General features: G+C 34.8%; 2 protein-coding genes across 2 annotated transcripts in view; one reads left to right on the top strand and one right to left on the bottom strand.

Annotated features, from left to right (window-relative positions):
• Positions 1-23494, bottom strand: part of LOC102808045 (helicase POLQ-like) — a 37647-nt gene that overhangs the window by 9533 nt on the left and 4620 nt on the right. Inside the window, exons 2-10 of the mRNA XM_085502098.1 lie at positions 22096-22464; positions 18734-19448; positions 17238-17416; positions 15531-15731; positions 14018-14188; positions 10915-11022; positions 9109-9257; positions 5174-5413; positions 2692-2833 (exon numbers count right to left, since the gene is read on the bottom strand). Coding sequence (XP_085358224.1) covers positions 2692-2833; positions 5174-5413; positions 9109-9257; positions 10915-11022; positions 14018-14188; positions 15531-15731; positions 17238-17416; positions 18734-19448; positions 22096-22464 — 2274 coding nt within the window. The remainder of the gene's footprint in view (positions 1-2691; positions 2834-5173; positions 5414-9108; positions 9258-10914; positions 11023-14017; positions 14189-15530; positions 15732-17237; positions 17417-18733; positions 19449-22095; positions 22465-23494) is intronic.
• On the top strand, positions 6847-9492 carry LOC144343809 (angiopoietin-related protein 2-like). Its single transcript, XM_085502097.1, has 2 exons — positions 6847-7090; positions 8454-9492. Exons 1-2 carry the CDS (start codon positions 6883-6885, stop codon positions 9092-9094), a joined length of 849 nt encoding a protein of 282 aa, XP_085358223.1. The 5' UTR covers positions 6847-6882; the 3' UTR covers positions 9095-9492.

Here is a 23494-nt window from a genome sequence, read left to right as displayed (position 1 = left end):
CGTAGGTAGTAACTGAGTATAGTGTGGTGCGTAAATACTTTAAGGTAGCGAGACTATTATTTGTGTTGAAAATTAGGATTTTCACATTTATTTATTAATTGATGAAATGCACTAAAAACTTTCATGTGATAAAGTCAACATAACATAGAATGTCAGGTAAGTTGGTTAAAATGTAGATTTTCTGAAGGGAAGCAAGGCAGCCTCAGTAGTGTTTTCCAAAATCAACAACACAGGTTTAATCTGTGTGCCTATAAGTTTCAAAGATAAACTCAAGACAAAGTAATGTTAGGATCTGTTATCAATAGCTATCTGACACACAATGAGTGTTTCCAAACATTTGAGTGGTTTGTCTCCGCCCCTGTTTGTTTCACAGATTAGTCATTTGCATATGAATGTTTCAGACACAAGGTCACACAGCCACTGAAAAAAAATCATTGATTTTGGTGTTTTCGTATGCCAAATTTATCCAAATATAGCTATCCCATTCTTTTATTTTTTTAGTTTCCAATAGCCTTACACATTTGGATGTCCCTACACATGTTAAAGCAGACCTTGATGGGAAAACAAATTGATTGTGCCGATAAACAAGCTTGAAAATCTTTGCTGTTACTTCATGGACGTTTTCTAGGAGTTTATGTTTTTCAAAATACAAGGTCTTTAACAAAAAATAACGTATACTTATTGTCGTCGGATTAACACCAAATTTTCACAGCTTTGAGGTGACAGTGAGAGGAACTTGAATGTGTCCAGACAAACTATTTCATCGATTATTTACCAACGAGTTGTGGTTTGAGTTGGGGGCAATGAGACTAAAACAGTAATTGAAATTCAGCACACTGTTTTTTAAAACGCGTTGCTTGCATAAAACTGACCAGACACATTTAATTTACCAGACTATTGAACAACTAGAAAAAGTGAAAAAAATACTTCTTATTGCCAGCATAAATGCGCAATTATTTTTTTTACAGAAAAAGTAATTTTTCACCCTTGATTAAGTAACGGGTCATAGAATGCAGATACAGGCATGGCAAACACACCTTTGTAAAGCTTGAAGTCTGCCGATTCTAAAAATATATACTTTCCTGGGTCTATTTGTACTCATTTGGTCACAATTAGAAGATGAAAACAAGTATGCAAACAAGTCATTGAAAATGACACAGTCCCCGTTAAGTTCTCTTTGTGCTCGTCATATTAAAGTGGAGGGGTTGTCTCGAGCGTGTCCTTGAAACTTGAGTTCCAAGTGGCGTATACAACAGATTGTTTATTTACATCAAAACATGTGTTTCGTGTAGTAGTAATATGACCAAAAATAAAAACAGCCGTTATTCAGCCATCTTTGATCTGATTATGAAACACACTGATATGTATGATGTACATGTATGTGCCAAATACGAATGAAAATAGTGCATAAATTGTGGAAATATAGTAGTAAGGCCAAAAAGTCAGATGGCTGTCAATCGGCCATACTTGACCAGATTTTGAAACAAATTGTCAAGGACATGCATCCTAACATGTATAAAGTACATGCCAAATTTGAATGAAAACTGACAGAGCACGTCCAAAATACCACATTTTCAAAAAACAAGATGGCTGCCAGTCGGCCATTTTGAATCGAATCGCTAAACCACTTCATGTGCATATGTCCCACATAAGGTACTAAGCACATGCAAAGAATGAACGGAATCGGTCCACAGGATTCTGAAATATGACGTTGGATAGACTGACGCACGGACAGACGGACACATGAATGGTCGGACGGACAGACTCAAGAACTCACGGACGGTCGGGGACATGTATACTAACATGTATGATCTATGTACTAAATTTGAATGAAATCTGACAAAGCATGTCCAAAATACAACATTTTCAAAAAACAAGATGGCTGCCAGTCGGCCATCTTTGATCCAATTGTGAAATAAATCATCACGGACATGTATCCTAACATGTATAATCTATGTACCAAGTTTGAATGAAAACTGACAAAGCATGTCCAAAATACAACATTTTCAAAAAACAAGATGGCTGCCAGTCGGCCATTTTGAATCGAATCGCTAAACCACTGCATGTGCATATGTCCCACATAAAGTACTAGGCACATGCAAAGAATGAACGGAATCGGTCCAAGGGATTCTGAGATATGACTCCGGACAGACGCACAGACGCACAGACACACGGACGGACGGAGACCGAATTATAAGTCCCCGTTTTCGGACTTCGTCCGAACGGGGACTAATAATAGTCCCGCTACCTTAAGGCGGGTCTGTAGTTTTGGCACCTGAGAGATGCAATCCAACATTTCAGTGATGTCCACAAAAGGCCAAATATTTACTTTACCCAATACATCTTTTTAGCTAGCATGTCATTTTAGCTAATTTATCTAACCTGTAATTTCGCTAATTGAAGATGTGGCTAATTTAGAATAAAGTATATTCTCATTGGCATTTTAGCTAAATTACGATTTTGTCAATATGTGTATTGAGTCAAATTCAATAAAATGGCATGTAGCTATTTCAATGTGTTTACAGTATTCATTATAATGGCATACTTCAAGTGCAAGAAACATTCATAACACTAGGTTGAAATAAAAAAAAAATTGTATATCCAAGGCGAACATCCATTATAGTATCAAGCAATATGTTTGACAATCTGCAGCATTCAGGTCACTGTGTGAAGGGAAAGCTGAAAACTCACCTGATCTCTGTCTTTCTTTTTCACTATCATAATACTTTCACCAGAGGAATCAATTCCAGCCCTTCCAGCACGCCCTACCATTTGTTTATATTGACTACCACTCAGAAAATGATTAGCAATATATGGAGATCTCAAGATAACACTGAGGAAAATAAAAATTTACCATTCAAATAAATAGTCAAGTTGACCTATATGTACATGTAAAGGTCTCTGCAACTATGTATGTTGGTTCACACCACCAGCAGTTGAACTAGAGCTACAAATGAGTGCACATATAAGTCCTTACCATTTTATATGCAAGTTCACACCAGCAGTTAAAGTAGAGGTACTAGTGAGTGCACATACAAGTCCTTATTTTACAGGTAAGTTCAAACCAGTAGTTAGGTAGAGGTACAAGTGAGTACACATACAAGTAGTCCTTACCGTTTTGCAGGTAAGTTAACACCAGCAGTTAAGTAGAGGTACAAGTGAGTACACATAAAAGTAGTCCTTACCGTTTTGCAGGTAAGTTTACACCAGCAGTTAAGTAGAGGTACAAGTGAGTACACATACAAGTAGTCCTTACCGTTTTGTAGGTAAGTTTACACCAGCAGTTAAGTAGAGGTACAAGTGAGTACACATACAAGTAGTCCTTACCGTTTTGCAGGTAAGTTTACACCAGCAGTTAAGTAGAGGTACAAGTGAGTGCACATACAAGTCGTCCTTACCGTTTTGCAGGTAAGTTTACACCAGCAGTTAAGTAGAGGTACAAGTGAGTACACATACAAGTAGTCCTCACCGTTTTGCAGGTAAGTTTACACCAGCAGTTAAGTAGAGGTACAAGTGAGTACACATACAAGTAGTCCTTACCGTTTTGCAGGTAAGTTTACACCAGCAGTTAAGTAGAGGTACAAGTGAGTACACATACAAGTAGTCCTTACCGTTTTGCAGGTAAGTTTACACCAGCAGTTAAGTAGAGGTACAAGTGAGTGCACATACAAGTCGTCCTTACCGTTTTGCAGGTAAGTTTACACCAGCAGTTAAGTAGAGGTACAAGTGAGTGCACATACAAGTAGTCTTCACCGTTTTGCAGGTAAGTTTACACCAGCAGTTAAGTAGAGGTACAAGTGAGTACACATACAAGTAGTCCTTACCGTTTTGCAGGTAAGTTAACACCAGCAGTTAAGTAGAGGTACAAGTGAGTACACATACAAGTAGTCCTTACCGTTTTGCAGGTAAGTTTACACCAGCAGTTAAGTAGAGGTACAAGTGAGTACACATACAAGTAGTCCTTACCGTTTTGCAGGTAAGTTTACACCAGCAGTTAAGTAGAGGTACAAGTGAGTGCACATACAAGTAGTCCTTACCGTTTTGCAGGTAAGTTTACACCAGCAGTTAAGTAGAGGTACAAGTGAGTACACATACAAGTAGTCCTTACCGTTTTGCAGGTAAGTTTACACCAGCAGTTAAGTAGAGGTACAAGTGAGTGCACATACAAGTAGTCCTTACCGTTTTGTAGGTAAGTTTACACCAGCAGTTAAGTAGAGGTACAAGTGAGTACACATACAAGTAGTCCTTACCGTTTTGCAGGTAAGTTTACACCAGCAGTTAAGTAGAGGTACAAGTGAGTGCACATACAAGTCGTCCTTACCGTTTTGCAGGTAAGTTTACACCAGCAGTTAAGTAGAGGTACAAGTGAGTGCACATACAAGTAGTCCTCACCGTTTTGCAGGTAAGTTTACACCAGCAGTTAAGTAGAGGTACAAGTGAGTACACATACAAGTAGTCCTTACCGTTTTGCAGGTAAGTTTACACCAGCAGTTAAGTAGAGGTACAAGTGAGTACACATACAAGTAGTCCTTACCGTTTTGCAGGTAAGTTTACACCAGCAGTTAAGTAGAGGTACAAGTGAGTGCACATACAAGTCGTCCTTACCGTTTTGCAGGTAAGTTTACACCAGCAGTTAAGTAGAGGTACAAGTGAGTGCACATACAAGTAGTCCTCACCGTTTTGCAGGTAAGTTTACACCAGCAGTTAAGTAGAGGTACAAGTGAGTGCACATACAAGTAGTCCTCACCGTTTTGCAGGTAAGTTTACACCAGCAGTTAAGTAGAGGTACAAGTGAGTACACATACAAGTAGTCCTTACCGTTTTGCAGGTAAGTTTACACCAGCAGTTAAGTAGAGGTACAAGTGAGTACACATACAAGTAGTCCTTACCGTTTTGCAGGTAAGTTTACACCAGCAGTTAAGTAGAGGTACAAGTGAGTGCACATACAAGTCGTCCTTACCGTTTTGCAGGTAAGTTTACACCAGCAGTTAAGTAGAGGTACAAGTGAGTGCACATACAAGTAGTCCTCACCGTTTTGCAGGTAAGTTTACACCAGCAGTTAAGTAGAGGTACAAGTGAGTACACATACAAGTAGTCCTTACCGTTTTGTAGGTAAGTTTACACCAGCAGTTAAGTAGAGGTACAAGTGAGTACACATACAAGTAGTCCTTACCGTTTTGCAGGTAAGTTTACACCAGCAGCTAATGTGGAGGTACAAGTTAGTAGGCACAAAGTTCCTTCTGAGTATGAATCCTCTATGAGTTTCCTTTCATCCATGGTCAAACCACTATGATGATATGCAATGCCATATGGAATAGTACGACGTAAAGTAGAACATACATTATCTTCACATTCTCTTTTCAGCGATTCCAACAATTCTTTCTTTTCTTTTCTTTTGTGATCCATAATTTTTCTGTGCCAATAAAAACAAATTGTTTTAAAATATTTTCAATCAACCGAAAATCCTAATTTTATTTGGTTAGATTTAATCTGGGAAAAGCAGAACCATATATACTCTATTAAGTAGCACATGACAGAGATGTGTCTATGCTTAAGACAAGTCATGTTAATGATCCAGCATTCATTCCATCATATGCAACATTTAATTTGTGTGCACCTTTATTAGAGATGCGATGCTAATACAATAAATACAATTTTCAAAAAAGGCATACTAGATAGTCATTGGATGAAACTTTGCAGACACTGCTCAAATACTAACTATTGTTTCTTGGAACCAATTCTGGGGATGATAGATCAGATTTTAAATCACACATTACAGTGCAGTATTGTACCATATTTTGTTATAACTATGCGCTTTATAAAATAGACTAATAAATTTATTAAAATTGTATAAGGCCATTTGATTATACAAACAACTGCATATACAATTTACATGTTTTTAGTATTAATGCTCTACATGCCACGCCTTGTTCCACAAACCTTAGCAATTGGACAGAAAACATGGCCACATCATAGTTAGAAAAAAATAACAAAAATATTCATTAAAAATAGAAAACTGCAGCTATAGATGCTGACAAAATAAACACATCTGTATGAGGCATTCCATATACATACGTGAAATCAAAACAATGACAATTTTCATGAGGAAGCTGTATATGGTAGTTTAGACCAAAAACATTGATGACTTATGTTGCCAATATATATTAATACCTACTGTGATAAACCATGAATAAGCTATTCTGACAGATGAATTAAATACCAGTGAATATTAGGCAGATACAATAGTTTTGATATATTTATATTGTATCAGTATGACTACAAGGCTTACACATTATGCCATTTTTTTCTGAGGGGTAACAATTTCAAATTTATTACATCAGTATGAATGTATTCTTATAAATATTTATAAACCCAACAGTTGCAATTTCAAATCAAAGTATAGAATTGACTTGGCTTGGCTAAGCAAGCCACTGCAAAAGCTTGAATTTACAACATACTGTAAAATACTTTATTTACGCTTGGAATAAATTTTCGCTGAAGAAATGATTCAGTGAAAATAAAATCCAGCGAATATACCTTTCTTTCCTACATTCTACTCGTCAAAAAAAATCAGTGAAAATAAATTCTATACTAAACACCAAAAAATTAACTCCAGCTAATTCTGAAAATTAATTCCAGCTAAAATAAAGTACTTTACAGTACATGGCTTGTTGATTTCAGTGCAGTCCATGTGAAACTATTTTTTTGAATTTTAATGACAGCTCATTTTTTAAAATGAATGAGAATTTCCTAGAAAGAACCAGGATGTGTGGGCCCCTCAAGGTAATCAAAGTTTATTCCAACAAATATCATAGTTCTATCAGATCCTGTTGTGCAGTAATGATGGAGCTAAATGGATGGAAACCACTGGTAATTTTTTACATGTGTCTACTCCTGCTACTGACACCTGCACAATGTCAGCAAACTGGTAACGAAAGAACACCAGTTGGGAGCTGTTATTACACATTTTTAGTAGAACAGGATGGTTTATGTATGGTGGAGTCTGACCAACTGAGAGAGATAAAAGCAAGGTTGAATCAACAGGAAGTACAATTACAATCCCTGCTACAACACAGTTACTTACCTAAAGGTTAGTTTGTTTAAATACAGTATAGTGGCAAGAGTATATAGAACTCAATTATTTGCTGGGTTTTATTTTCACTTATATTGCTGATAGCTAAAATGCACTAATGCAAAGTTAACAATAGTATGTATTGTTTCCTTCACCATGAAGTTAAAACCTAGTGAATATCTCTGCAACATTGAATCCAATAAAATAAAAATACACAGGGTATTTACCGGGTACCGAATAATTATTAAACTTATATCTCATACCACTGCTTCCAATGAATGGATGTTTTTCAATGGATGTTCAGTTGACAAATAGTATCTGCATGGATATAGTGTGTGTGTATGTATAGTTCAGTCTAAACTAAATAAAAGTTATTTTTGATTTTACAGAGTCATTCAGATTATTTATGTAAGTCATGAGAAAGATACTATAGTTACAACATTACTGGTAATAGATCTACAAATATGGTACAATTTTAAAAATACTCAAGGGAACGAATTAAAATACTTTGGAAGTTACTTCTAATACCAGAATATTACAAATTTGTTAATATATATTGCACTCAAATAAGTAGCTCAACTTGCAGCGTCACTTGCTCAAAGGTCAGACAGATAGGTACACACACACACACGTTGAGATTATCCATATGACGTAGAAACTTAACCTTTGTGCTGAGGGTGCATGCAAGGGATACAAGTCGTTTGCTTTTTTTTATTATTTTGCCTTTTTCAGGGATTCTTTTTTTTTTTTTTGGAAAAAACAATTTTTCATATATTTTAAGGTATAGAATAGAATAGGCACCGGTGATCTCTCGTCGATGTGCAACTTGTCATAGCAACAGTCATAGCCAGGATTTTTATCCGATTTTGCCACCCAACTAGAGTGACGATATGACCTGCCTGCCATGTATGAACAAAATCAGCCCAGCCAAAAAAAAAAAATCACAGAAGAGTTAAAAGGCGTTACTGGTGAAAAGTAACCCAATTTTTGAGGTCAAATTTTTTTGGTAATGAAAAGAAATATCAAAAAAACAAATAGTATCTTTGTGCCAACACAGATACATACATACCGCATAATGCTATTCAAAAATCATGTTTTTTGCTGGCAACGGTCGGCCTGGAATTTTTTCGCAATTTTACCATTAAACTAGAGTGATGGTATGACCTGCCAGCCAAAGTTGAACGACTTATTTTCAAGCCAAGTACACAAGCCAAGTATTAATGTCCATTCACATGGTTTCGTTTGAATGTTAATCGCAAGCAGCTGTCTCAACTCCAAACACTTGTAGGTGTTTTATTGAACAAAGCATCACAAAAACAAATAAAACAAAAAGTAACAAATTTCTATGTTTGATATTTTTCTATGTTTGTAATTCTTGCAGACTGCAATACACCACAGATTACAAGAAGTGGAGTGTATCTGATCAAACCAAGTGGATACCATGGCAACCCATTCCATGTATATTGTAATATAACTGATAATGATGGTATATGGACAGTAATACAGCGTAGACTGGATGGATCAGTGGATTTTTACAGAGACTGGCAGTCATATAAAGACGGCTTTGGTAACTGGAGAGGAGAATACTGGCTTGGAAATGAGAAAATTTACTTCATCACAAACCAGGCAGAGTACAAGCTACAAGTAAATCTGGAAGACTGGGATGGGAATACCCGATATGCAGAATACCTGGAGTTTTGGGTCGACAAAGAAACGGAAGGTTACAGATTACATGTGGGACAATATTCTGGGAATGCTGGCGATTCTCTGACTTATCACAATGGTCAGAAATTTAGTACTAAAGATAGAGATAATGATGGGAGAAGTAGTGGGAATTGTGTTGATGCATGTAAAGGAGGATGGTGGTATAAAGATTGTTATAAAAGCAATATAAATGCTATATATTACCCAAGTGGTAGTTATAGTGTTAGTGCTTGGGATGGATTAGATTGGATCTACTGGAAAAATTCCCATTATTCAATGAAGACCGTTACTATGCAACTGCAAAGACTGATGCATTAAGAGTTGATACTAACCTTGACATATGACGACACAGCATTTCAGCAACATGTTGACAATTTCTTTTAGTAGAACAGAATACAAGACAAGAATGGTTTGGAATAACTTCTAATACTAAACCCAATAGATGATCCGGATCTTCTTGTAATATTGCACCTTTATAGTACTGAGAAAAGATACATTGTATGTAGAGTTTAACTGCACTATTAGAATCTACTGTAACAATAGAAGTACATGTAAGTGTGCCAGCTTCCCTCTGTCATATATAATAACAGAGAAATTATGTATAAATATGATATATATGAAATATTACTGCATTTTACTTTGTTGCATCATTGAAAATACAATTGATACATTGTTGTAATTCCGCTGTTCATAATAAAAATACAAGATGCAATGTACCTCTATATGTGTATTTAAATTATTTTCGTAATGGATGATATCAAACATTGCACAAGGCAGCAAATTATATTGTTATATATGGTAATAATAATATATCTTGTTTACTCATACTGTATACCTTGTTTACTCAAAACATTGTCCATGTCCACACTATCAATATGTTGATTTGATCTTACACGCCCATATAAACCCCTCAAAATCATTAAAAGTTACTTATTTTAACCATAGAAAAATGCGCTAATGATAGAGCAAATATGGTTTTTCTTTGACCTCTTCTCAAACTGGATGTGAATAAATCACATTTAAATTTCTGCTGCTGATTATAAAAGGATGCAACTTACTGGAAATGAAACAACTCTAGAATGAACAAATTTGTCACCAGGACACAAAATGTGACTTACTGGAAATGAAACAACTCTAGAATGAACAAATTTGTCACCAGGACACAAATCGTGACTTACTGGAAATGAAACAACTCTAGAATGAACAAATTTGTCACCAGGACACAAAATGTGACTTACTGGAAATAAAACAACTCTAGAATGAACAAATTTGTCACCAGGACACAAATCGTGACTTACTGGAAATGAAACAACTCTAGAATGAACAAATTTGTCACCAGGACACAAAATGTGACTTACTGGAAATAAAACAACTCTAGAATGAACAAATTTGTCACCAGGACACAAAATGTGACTTACTGGAAATGAAACAACTCTAGAATGAACAAATTTGTCACCAGGACACAAAATGTGACTTACTGGAAATGAAACAACTCTAGAATGAACAAATTTGTCACCAGGACACAAATCGTGACTTACTGGAAATGAAACAACTCTAGAATGAACAAATTTGTCACCAGGACACAAAATGTGACTTACTGGAAATGAAACAACTCTAGAATGAACAAATTTGTCACCAGGACACAAATCGTGACTTACTGGAAATGAAACAACTCTAGAATGAACAAATTTGTCACCAGGACACAAAATGTGACTTACTGGAAATGAAACAACTCTAGAATGAACAAATTTGTCACCAGGACACAAAATGTGACTTACTGGAAATGAAACAACTCTAGAATGAACAAATTTGTCACCAGGACACAAAATGTGACTTACTGGAAATGAAACAACTCTAGAATGAACAAATTTGTCACCAGGACACAAATCGTGACTTACTGGAAATGAAACAACTCTAGAATGAACAAATTTGTCACCAGGACACAAAATGTGACTTACTGGAAATGAAACAACTCTAGAATGAACAAATTTGTCACCAGGACACAAAATGTGACTTACTGGAAATGAAACAACTCTAGAATGAACAAATTTGTCACCAGGACACAAATCGTGACTTACTGGAAATGAAACAACTCTAGAATGAACAAATTTGTCACCAGGACACAAAATGTGACTTACTGGAAATGAAACAACTCTAGAATGAACAAATTTGTCATCAGGACACAAAGCATTTGATTTTATTTCAAAGATACTGTCTTCTACCTTTACATACTCTTTAAGTTCAACCTACAAAACAAACAAATAACTCAGTTAGTTTTCATGTAATGGTAATACTATTGAACATCATCATAAAGAACTCATACTACATAGTCATATTCCACTTATTCAAGAGTAAATATACACTGAAATTGGATCAGAAATGGCCATTTTGAATGTGATCTGAAAAACAAATATGCATATGTGTGATTTGATGTACATGTATTATGTATATATCATATGCAATTGTCAAGGCGAATCAAAGATATGGCTTGGAAATAGTATTTGTTAAAACAAATGGCTGCATTTAGTCATGACGTTCATCAAGGGATCATTATCTCTAATTATTGGCAATGTATGTACCAAGTTCGAATGAAACCCATTCGTACACAATCAAGATCTGGTGCCTGAATGAAATTTTAACAATAAAATCAAAGAAAGCTTAGAAAGAACTCCTGTGTGCTGAGAGTATTGGAGACACATTAATAATTAATTCAAAATTACTTGAACTTGAGATGTTGTTGGAAACGCAGAAAACTAATTATGCAAATAAGGTAACTAGTATGAACAGATTTAAGTGTAAAACTAATAAGGTCTTCACAATATACCAAGTTTCATTTAATGTGATTAGAACCAAAAAAATATTAATTATTATGCTAATTAGAAAATTAATATGAACAGATTTTAACCCAAAATTAATTGGGCTGTCTATTGTCCTAGAGCATTTATGTACCAAGTTTTATTCAAATGTGATGATCAATACTTGAGATATCAGTATTAATTATGTTAATTAGGTGATTAAGAAGCATAAATATTTACCAAAAACTAATGTGGTGTATAGTCCGAGGTTCATTGAAATGTGATGGGTACTCTTTAAAAGTTTCATTGAAATCCAATGAGTGGTTTTTTAGACATCAGTGCAACAGCCATACACCAGCAAAAAATTAACTAATTATGCAAATTAGGTAATTAATAGGCACAATTATTTATCCCAAAATTAATCAGGTCTCTGCATAGTCCTAGAATATCTATGTCACAAGTCTCATTGAAATGTGATGATTAGTACTTGAGATATCAGGTGAAAAGCTGAAAATTAAATAATTATGCTAATAAGGTGATTAATATGCACAAATATTTACCCGAAAACTAATTAGGTCTCTGCACAGTCCTCAAGTAACTATGTACCAAGTTTTATTGAAACGTGATCATTAATACTCGAAATATCAAAAGCTGAAAATTAATTAATTATGCAAATTAGGGAATTAATATGTACTGATATTACCTTAAAAACTATCAGGTCTGTGCAATGTCATATGACATCTATGTACCAAGTATTATTGAAATGTTATGATTAGTACTTGAGATATCAGTGGAAAAGCCGAAAATTGATTAATCATTATGTAAATTAGGTAATTAATAATATTAACAGATTTTTACCCAAAACTAATCAAATCTGCGTATTAGTTCACAGCATCCATGTGCCAAGTTTCATTGAAATCCAATGAGTGGTTCTTCAAAAATCAGTGGAACAGTCAGAAAACATCTTAAAATCAGTTAATTATCATGCAAATTAAGTAATTAATATTCATAGATTTTTACCCAAAACTAATCAAATCTGCGCACTAGTTCAGAGCATCCATGTGCCAAGTTTCATCAAAATCCAATAAGTGGTTCTTCAGATATCAGTGGAACAGTCTTGGAACAGCTAAAAAATCAGCTAATTATCATGCAAATTAGGTAATTAATATTCATAGATTTTTACCAAAACCTAATCAACTCTGCGCATTATTCCAGAGCATCTATGTACTAAGTTTCACCAAAATTTGATTAGTGGTTCTTGAGATAACGGTGGAACAAAAAAAGTGACATACATACATACTGTACATACAGACATACATACATACATACATACATACATACATACATACATACATACATACATACATACATACATACATACATACATACATACATACATACATACATACATACATACATACATACATACATACATACATACATACATACATACATACATACATACATACATACATACATACATACATACATACATACATACATACAGGGCAACTGCAAAGACTCCCATTTGTGCTTTGCACACGGGAGTCAATGACCACCATTCGGCCATCTTGAATCAGATCATGAAACAAATGGACATGTGCTATGTACTGGTATTCTAGGATAAATGATATTTATAGGAAGTTTGAATGATCAGCCCAGACATGTCAAAAATACAGGTGGGAATGCATGCATGGACGGACGAACAAACAAACAAACAAATGAGTGAAGGTCAAACGACTTTGTCCATATGGGAACTAAAAATCATCATAGATGACAATGTAAAGTAAGAATATTTTACAAATAGAGCCAATGCGTGTACGGGTACTAACATTTAAAAAAAAAAATTAAGAGTGATTTTGCTAGTTTTTAAAAAAGCAACCTGATGGTTAAACTAAGCATTAATTAAGGTGATTATTATTATTATTATTATTAATTATTCATTAAGAAGATTGATTTAGACAAACAAGTAGAGGGCATAACATTTCAAAGTTTCAAACTCACTTGTTTGAAATGTACATATATATATAATTTACTAAAGTCTAACAAGACAAGCGAGTTTTTCAAACGGCAACTTAGCTTGTCCGGGGCTATAAGACTACCGTACCCTTAGTGTCTAACCATGAAATAATAAGTAAACTAAAACTAGAACAGGGACAGGGACATTTATAAAATTTGTTATTCAATCATGTCAATTTGTTTGTGATTCACAACAAATTACCAAATTACTTGGCAAAGTAGAACAGTTCAGGATGAAATTGTTATCATATGCGCATGCTGTCCACTTTCGATCTGTTTCAAATTTTGAATGACGCTCCATAATTACATCTATTTATTTTATTATCTACTACCGGTATTATGTATTTTTTAGTAAGATCTTTTAATTGTGACAATTACTGTGTGTAACGTCAGTCTTTCAGGATACCTACAAACATGACATACTCACTGGTCTAAAATTACTGGTGTATATTTGTGCATGTAAAAACTGCTGTAGATCTTCAATATTATTCAGTGTAGCACTCATACCAATTATCTGAGTAGTTTTTACAAATAGCAGCTTTGTGAGTACCATCTCTAGAGCTGCTCCTCTTCTACCACCTTCACCAAGCATGTGAAGCTATCAAGAGATAAAACAGTGAAGTTATTACACTAACCATTTAATCATCAATCCTCAAAGTTTCTCGCTATAACTAGTTTGCATAATATAAGCCTATAACAATCCAAAATTAAATCAATACTGCACTGACTTACCAGGCCTAAAAACACTATTCTCAACCCTTCTCCACAATGTACTGCAGCACAATGCATGAAAGTACTGCACTGACTTACCAGGCTTAAAAACACTATTCTCAACCCTTCTCCACAATGTACTGCAGCACAATACATGAAAGTACTGCACTGACTTACCAGGCCTAAAAACACTATTCTCAACCCTTCTCCACAATCTACTGCAGCACAATGCATGAAAGTACTGCACTGACTTACCAGGCCTAAAAACACTATTCTCAACCCTTCTCCACAATGTACTGCAGCACAATGCATGAAAGTACTGCACTGACTTACCAGGCCTAAAAACACTATTCTCAACCCTTCTCCACAATGTACTGCAGCACAATACATGAAAGTACTGCACTGACTTACCAGGCCTAAAAACACTATTCTCAACCCTTCTCCACAATGTACTGCAGCACAATGCATGAAAGTACTGCACTGACTTACCAGGCCTAAAAACACTATTCTCAACCATTCTCCACAATGTACTGCAGCACAATGCATGAAAGTACTGCACTGACTAATACCAGGGCCAAAAACACTATTTTCTACCAGTCTTCAAAATGTATTGCAGCACAATACATAAAAGTACTGCACTGACTAATACCAGGGCCAAAAACACTATTTTTTACAAGTCTCCACAATGTATTGCAGCACAATACATAAAAGTACTGCACTGACTAATACCAGGGCCAAAAACACTATTTTTTACCAGTCTCCACAATGTATTGCAGCACAATACATAAAAGTACTGCACTGACTTACCAGGGCCAAAAACACTATTCGCAATAATGTACTGCAGCACAATACATGAAAGTACTGCACTGACTTACCAGGCCTAAAAACACTATTTTCTACCCGTCTCCACAATGTACTGCAGCACAATACATGAAAGTACTGCACTGACTTACCAGGGCCAAAAACACTATTTTCTACCCGTCTCCACAATGTATTGCAGCACAATACATAAAAGTACTGCACTGACTTACCAGGGCCAAAAACACTATTCGCAATAATGTACTGCAGCACAATAGATGCAAGTTCTCCACTGACTTAATACCAGGCCCTACAACAATATTCTCAACCCTTCTCCACAATGTATTGCAGCACAATAGATGCAAGTTCTCCACTGACTTAATACCAGGCCCTACAACACTATTCTCAACCCTTCTCCACAATGTACTTACCTCATCGACCACTGCTAAGCCAATGTTGTCTATTCGTTTTTCTGCAATAAGACAATTCACTAAGCTATGTGCTTTCTCTATAGTTGCAATGTATAACGTTTGCTTTTTTCGTCGCTTCCTGGGTGGCATAGCCCCTTTACTGCCAGCATATTCTTCAACAAGAAATCCCAATTCCAATGCAAACTGTGACAAATTTCTCACCTACAGATTTAAAGAAAATTATTTAAGCCATCTGAAAACTAGCGCTGAAAACACTGTCCACATAATATGTAATTGTTGAAATCAACATGTAAGCACTAGTGTCAAACTGTGCTAGATCTAGTAGTGAAATGTACAATGCAAGGGGCATTGTCATCACATCGTCAACGACGTAATGTCATATTATTGTAGCACTGCGTAATTATTGCCAGATAAATGTTGCATTGCATTACAGTACAGTACATGTAAATATGTACATACAATTGTTTATTATTTATTCATTGCAAATGTATTTAAGTAAAAAGATTGTCATTTGCATGATCCTCGTCAAAATTTTGAACTACAGGGAGATTGTAATAATATAAGGCTTAGATTTCAAAAAACACGATTGAAAAATTTAAATGGCAAAATGCTATTTTAGTGCTCAATTAGCACTGGGAACAAATATGCAAAATGTGAAGGATATGATGTCATTGTTAATTAATCATCGCTAGTAGTAATGATCAATGACAAACATAGTCCCAAAATTATTGCAAAATGTAACAATAGCGAGCTATAATTTAGTAGCTAGTGATTCCATTGGTCAGCAATTGCAGTTTGAACAGAATCAAACTGTTTTCAGGCCTTGATATGTGAGTGTTGATTGACATAGTTACGTTGTACAAACATAATTAACGTAGAGTTGTTCATGTGTTATCCCAAATAACATTTGCTTGGGTTGCTTTGTATAGTGAAACCCCACTAAGGATTTTTGGAATAAAGAAAGATCAGCGTGGTCAATCTGTGAAGACCTTTTATAATGCCCGCCCCGCCCCGCCCTGCGCTAAACTTGAAAGTGGTTTCCTTGTTTCAGGGAATATGGCAAAAAGTCATGTGCATTGTTACCAATAGTGCTTATGCAAATTAGAGTCAATGTTGTGTTTTCTACTACGGTACTAGTAAACTGCTGTTTATCTCTGTTGTGATAAGGTCATTTTCATTCTCACTTGCCAAAAAAATGCGATTGTAGATGTCTTTGAATTTTGACAAAACAATGTGACCAATCCCACAATGAATACAGTAAGCATTCATTTTTACGAAAAGTAAAATTAAGTATTTTACTTTCAAAAAACCTCTACTAGATTCTTGATCAAAACAGACCCATGTTTCAGATGGGTTCAGTTAATAACTCGTGAGTGTTTGGAGAAACATTTATCACATTTTATTCACTGTTGTTATCAGACACTTTATATTTCACTTATACACATGCACCATGTAATCCTTTTTTGGTATAAAAATATGTGTTTACACATCATACATGAAAATAAATACAGTATTTGCTCTAAACAATTAGTAGCACAAATGCTTAAATATGAGTGTGTCCATGGCCGATATAAGTAATAATTTAAAGATTTAGAATCAGAATACATGCTATTTTTGGTTAATTGGTGATTTTTATAGAGCAAATACGGTATCTGTTCAGTATTTCCAAAGTATGACACACTCAGTGCGTAATCTTGTTATACATACCTTCTCTTGTACTATCGAGACAAATGGTAATATGAGAAGTGCATCTCTTTTATTGCATAATAATTGCTGCATAATCAGGATCTCAGCTACTAATGTTTTACCACCGCTTGTAGGTAGAGAATAAATCAAATTTTTATTTTCTGTCACAGCGGGTAAAGTTAAGCAGGAATTTTGCCAATCTGAAACAAAAAAATGTTCATTAGGTTTATTGCTATTATACCCGGGGGAGGCACTGGAATTTCAGTTAGGTAGGGGTGTGCAACCAGGAAGTGAAACCCCATAAACCAGACCCCATCATAGACCATTTTCACCTCAAAAACCATACTACATTATAGACCAAATAGTGATTTTGTATATCCCATCAGAGACCAAATTGTCACTAAATTTATTCAGTTATTAGTAGAATCTACTCATCACCCGGACTCATCAATCTGAATGATCAATCCAAGTGAAATAAGAACAAAACTAGAGTACTTACTTATCAACACAAAGCATTTTATTTAATTGTTGTTTGACAAAGAGATCAGAGACTGAAATTGCAGGAGGACCAGAAAATTGGATGGACATTGATTTTGGATATTTTTTATAATTTACTGTGTTTTTCTTGAGCCCTTTTCTGATAACAGACCCCATTCTAGACGGCAAATCTAATATTGAACCAAAAGGTAAGCAAATTTATACCCCATTCTAGACCAAAAAGCTAAAATGTACAACCCCAAAGGGCAACATGTCCCCATAACATGATTTGCATTATGGGACACACACACACACACACACACACACACACACACACACCCACCCCTGGGCCATGAACAAGCATACGTCGATTATAAATAAATACAGATATAGATTTGTGAAGTTTATTGTTGGTAGCGACATTGATATATGCAATTGTCACAATTAGTATAATTTCAAAATTAAATACAGATGCTAATTAGTGCCATACTTCCAATTATGTTTTGAAAATCAACAAGACTTATGGGTTGAAGAGTTGCAAGTAATTGTGAAACAACTCATTTCATTTGAATCTAAAATACCAAAGGGTCGCAATGTTGTTCATTATGTGCAAAACAATATTTTTGTCAAACTTAGTTGACAGCAGAATTTTTCCCCTACTCTGTGTTATTCAGGTTCGGGGCCTACTTCTATACACAGAAAAAAAAGTGTGGTACGTATATTGTGTATTTAACCATAGCTTGCATAATTAAAAACATGTTCTTAACCAAGAAGAATGATGTATGAATTGAAATACTGGAGGTAATAATATACTGTAAAACATGTTGAAAAAGCGGCATGCAATTTTAGTGGTAAAATGACGTAATAGCGAAATGTTGATTTAGCGAATCTCTCTTGTCATTGTTGATTTCTTTGTCTGGCGGCCATTTTGAATTGATAATAAAGTCATTAGCGACATCTTGAATTAGCAAATCAGTTCTCTCGCTAAATTCGCGAAAAAGACATGTTTTACAGTTTGACGTGTATACAATAATCCTCACCATATAACTTGTCAATTCCTCTGGTCATTTTCAGTAATTCCTTCACTTTACTGGGAAGTCCATAAAACGGACCTATATCTCCATCAGTAACTTTCTCTTCCATTTTTTTTGCAATTGTTATCGCTTCCTGAATTGTAGCTTGTTTTAACTGCATCAATTTGTTCTGTTGTGGCGTTTCTATCTTAGCATTATACTGCAATCTCTGTTTGATACGATCTTTCATTGTTAGTCTACTCACAGGTGTTGTGACAACAGACTGTTTGCAATTAATCGATGAGTTATCAGTCTTATCCCAAATATTCATATTATTGTTATTATTATATGCTTGGTATAGTACATGTACTTTATTATCAACTGTTTGAACAGTTTCTGATACAAGTGTAGCTTTAATGCCAGTCACACTGACGCAATCACTTGTATGGGAAACAGAAGGCAATTCTGAATTCTTGCTACTACCATCTTTATTGCACTGTTCAACAATTTCTTTTCTAGAAACATTTGTTATATCCACCCCATCTTCTACTTTTCCGTTGCACTCTGCAACAATATTACTGAGATCAACATTGGCAAAAAAACTGCTATCATCATAATCCCAGTCAGTATTCTCCGCGACAAAGCTCAGTTCTCTGTGGCAGTGTTTTTCATCTGTTATTGCAATGTTACAAGTGTCCAAATTTATTACTGGACTTTCTGTTGGTAAAGTTGACAATGAACCCTAAAGCAAATAAAAAAAAAAGCTATATAATATACATGTTTATATTCAGGAATGTTTTACAGCCGAGTGTACAATGCAAGAAGATGTAAATTACATTAGATTTTTTTCAAAAATGTGGTGCATTCTTATGTGGTAACTTTCAAGTAAAAGGACACAAAATGCGACAACATATTACAATTGTCATAAAATAGCAAAATGAAAAAAATATAATTTTTATATCAATCTTTCAAAACAAAGCAAATAAGATTGCATATAGCATCTCGTTTCATTACCAGTTTGGTTCAAAAACTAGAAATTTATTTGTTCTGTTTTTTTGTGTGAAAATACTGATTCTTCTGCATTATTTTTGTGTCATTGATGCAATATTATACATTAACATAATCACTGGTGTAAGATTAACAGAAAATTGATTTGCAAATAAAGGAAACCTATCAAAATGACAGCTGTACAAAAAAATACATTTGGGAAGTAAATTGCAATAAGTGTTTAGAAAAATCAATATCCAGCAATACTCTTTTACTGTATTAGCAAATGTTGTCATTTTAATGACACCATAACAAAAGTATACAGAAACAGTACACTATATTTGTTCTATTACGGTAGTTGTGTATGCGCTTACATAAACAACCGACGTAGTTTTATGGTCAAAATAAGTTATATTTATAAATGCAATGTTTAGTTTATGTTTACTATTATTAGAGATGCACTTCTCATTAAAATGATACGATAAGGGTCATATTTTCACCAGCTGTTCATGCATGTATATATGTACGTACAATTTAAGGTTAGTCTGCACCAAACCAACTCGCCTAAAACCAATTCGTCTGATATTAAAGCAGTAACTGTCAATCTTTTTTGTCTCATTTTTATTTTTTTATAAAACATTTCCTGTGTCATTACAGTTCATTTGTAACGACCATCGCCAAAATGTGGACACTGAAAGCATAGCATATACACTATATACCGATGTTGTATAATAAATCCCCTTCAAGTGAAAAAAGATGTTGGTGTTGGGTCTCCAGAGGGCGCCATCTACTGAAAATCAAGTGAACTTCAAGGGGACTAAGGTACAAGATGAAAACTTTATAAAGGGTCCTGGGTGGAATGTCAAATACATTGCCATCTTGAGGGGCTTAGCCCCTCTCTGACGTCCTGTTATTTTTATGTGCACGTCACAATATTTTTTGGTTCCCATCACATGACAATGGTAACTACTCAATCATAAGTTATCACAGCGCATTTCAAGTGACATTAGCTTTGTGTATATTCACTTTGCTGATGAAAAACAATATTTCGTTAAGTTTGGTAATCTTTATGTGGTTATATTTAAACCAAAAAAGGTAGATACAAATGTGATAAATGACAAAAGAAGTTGCAAGTTTGGTTGTGCGGAGGCAAAGATAGTACAGTTGTATTTGAATAGGTAAAAAATAAATAGACCAAGTAACAGAAAAAACAATGGAAGGAGCATGCTGATGTGGTTGATAAGTATATGTTTATATTTAGTCTGACAGCATAGTTGTGTTAATAGAAAAAAAGACAAATGCAAAGAATTAGATTCCTCACTAGAGAACTGTAATATCACATGCATTATCACAAACTATTGAAAACGCATTATATTTACAAATAAGTAACGTACAAAACACTTTCAAGAAAATACTCCTGGTTCACTATATCAATGTTATTTGTACGATGACATCAGTAAAGTCCATGTAATGCAAGACCAGTTTACACGAGGTACAGTCTCTTTATAGACCAGTCCAGAAATAGCAATTGTTGGATGTACGAATTGTATGTGCATTATGATTGCTCCAAAGGCATAGTGTAACAACGGAAATGTGTTTTTAGTTCTATGGTCTGACCATATCCTGACTATCAAATATCTTGACTGTCACATATATCAACAGCATAAATACCTTAGATCAAAATTGTCATCTGCATTTTTTTTTGCTAAGTTTGACAACACCAGTATTTCTTACATTGAAATAGACAACACTGTTACTCTTGATTGCAATTTTTTTACATCGAAAGGGAAATTGGAGAGTTGATATCAAGCGAGTTGCTTTTGGTGCTACATGTACTTAACCAGTATCCTACATATCCAAGTAATCATCTTGTAACAAACTATACGTGCAAAAATAGAGAAAATACTATGTAAACACATAAATTTGGGTTAGTGACTGTAGCCACTGTAGTTTAGAAATGATGTCACAAAGCATTGTGCAACGTTTAAGCAATAATTCATGAAGATATTTGTTTAAAACAAATAACCACACAAAGCTGGAAAAAACGACAGACTGTTGTTGACATATTATTGCATTGAAATGATTCAGCAAAGGTTTGATCTAATTTCAGGCACTAATTAAAGCACAGTGGGCGTCGCGCAGCACGTGTATGAATTTCATGTAAATAAACAATGTATTTTACACGCGTTGTATACGTCGCTATGAGTCTCATATCGAACAGGACACGGCGTGACGACTGCCGCCTTTTAAACTTTCTTAATAATGCACAATAGGGGTTGAAAATGTCATTATCTGCACAAACTGTCCACATTTGATTCGTTTCAGACACTGACAATGTTTTGTTGGTTACATCAGTTCTATTTACAGTAGTATCTCATAATCCTGATTAATGTTATTCTTACCTTGGATATTGTTGTACATGGAGTTGATGTTGTCAAGTCTGGGAATATGCATTCATTCTCTTCTACAAGTTGCACTGAATCCACTTCCTTAGCACCGTCCACATGTAAATGTGTGTTTTCTACTTGTTTCCTGAATAAAGGTTTTTTACACTGAATCTGTGATGACCCTCCACTGTATAAAATGTTATTTGATTTATTTCCATCATGTACACTACACTGAATCATTTTGTTTGGTGCATCAATTCCATCAGCTGATACAGGAGCTGTCATTTCTTTATCTACAAGAGTATTGTCATGTTTTATTCTTTTAATTTGTTGAACTCTTTGATGACTACCACATCTCTTCTTAACTTTCCTCTGCAAAGACATCTGGAAAACAAATTGAAAAGTAGTTCACACATGAGGTGATGTTTTTTTTTTTATTGTTTTATAAATTCAAATGACTAGGCCAATCACAAGGCCTTAGCGTTACCTACGCATGCGTCAGGTGGTCATAGCGTGTCATTGTTTACTAACAAACTTCTACCCATGAGCATTTGCGTTCTTAGCTTGTGTTGTTATCATCACGCAGGTGAAGTACTTTTGATAACTACATGTATAAGATGAGATTCATCGCAATTTGTTAGGACTAATCACAAACAAGAGCAGACAATGTTTTTTCCGATATAGCCCCCCCCCCCTCCACCATGCTAACAAAAAAATCCTAATATCTACCGTATTTCTGACTACAAGTTCTAGTCCATTTTTGGGAGTGTTCTGCATAAAACTGTTATGATTGAAGGGTATACATGTTTACAGAGGGTAAATGAGTGTTTTCAAAGAGCTTCTGTAGTCAATTAAAATGTCTTGTTCAGATTTAATGTTTATAAATTTCTATCAAAATGTTACCTTACTGAAATACAGTGTTTTAATTAACAAAAAACGAGGTGATTCCATGGCTGACATCGTATAGAAGATCATTATGCAGAACATGCAACCCAGTGAACCAATCTAGCCAACTCACCAATTCTGTCAAACTTGGACCTAAGCAGCAAATTGTATACAATAAAAGACTAAACGAACAGTGGTGGTACAGTGTATATAGATGTCACATTATTGAAGACTTACTGATGGGGCAATGAAATTCAAAAAAGGGGGTACCGGTATGTATTTTTGGGGGGTTAAAATAAGGTTAAAATGACAATTTGTTTTAGTGATCAATATTCCATCAATAACAAATTAATCTGACATCATGTGACAACATTTATTTGTTGTAAATGAGACAATCTCAAACTCCACGAGTTATTAAGCTTACCCTAGACAGGACTTCAGTTTTATTTGACACTCCTTCAAACAGTATCACTATCGGTGAACAAGAATTGTCAAGAATTGGGTCTACTGCCAAGATCTGCAACTTACC

Source organism: Saccoglossus kowalevskii, chromosome 8 (assembly GCF_978046115.1).
Source record: "Saccoglossus kowalevskii chromosome 8, keSacKowa6.1, whole genome shotgun sequence".
Lineage (NCBI taxonomy): Eukaryota > Metazoa > Hemichordata > Enteropneusta > Harrimaniidae > Saccoglossus > Saccoglossus kowalevskii.
Note: the sequence above shows the minus strand (reverse complement) of the source record. Positions and strands in the feature narration are given on the sequence as shown.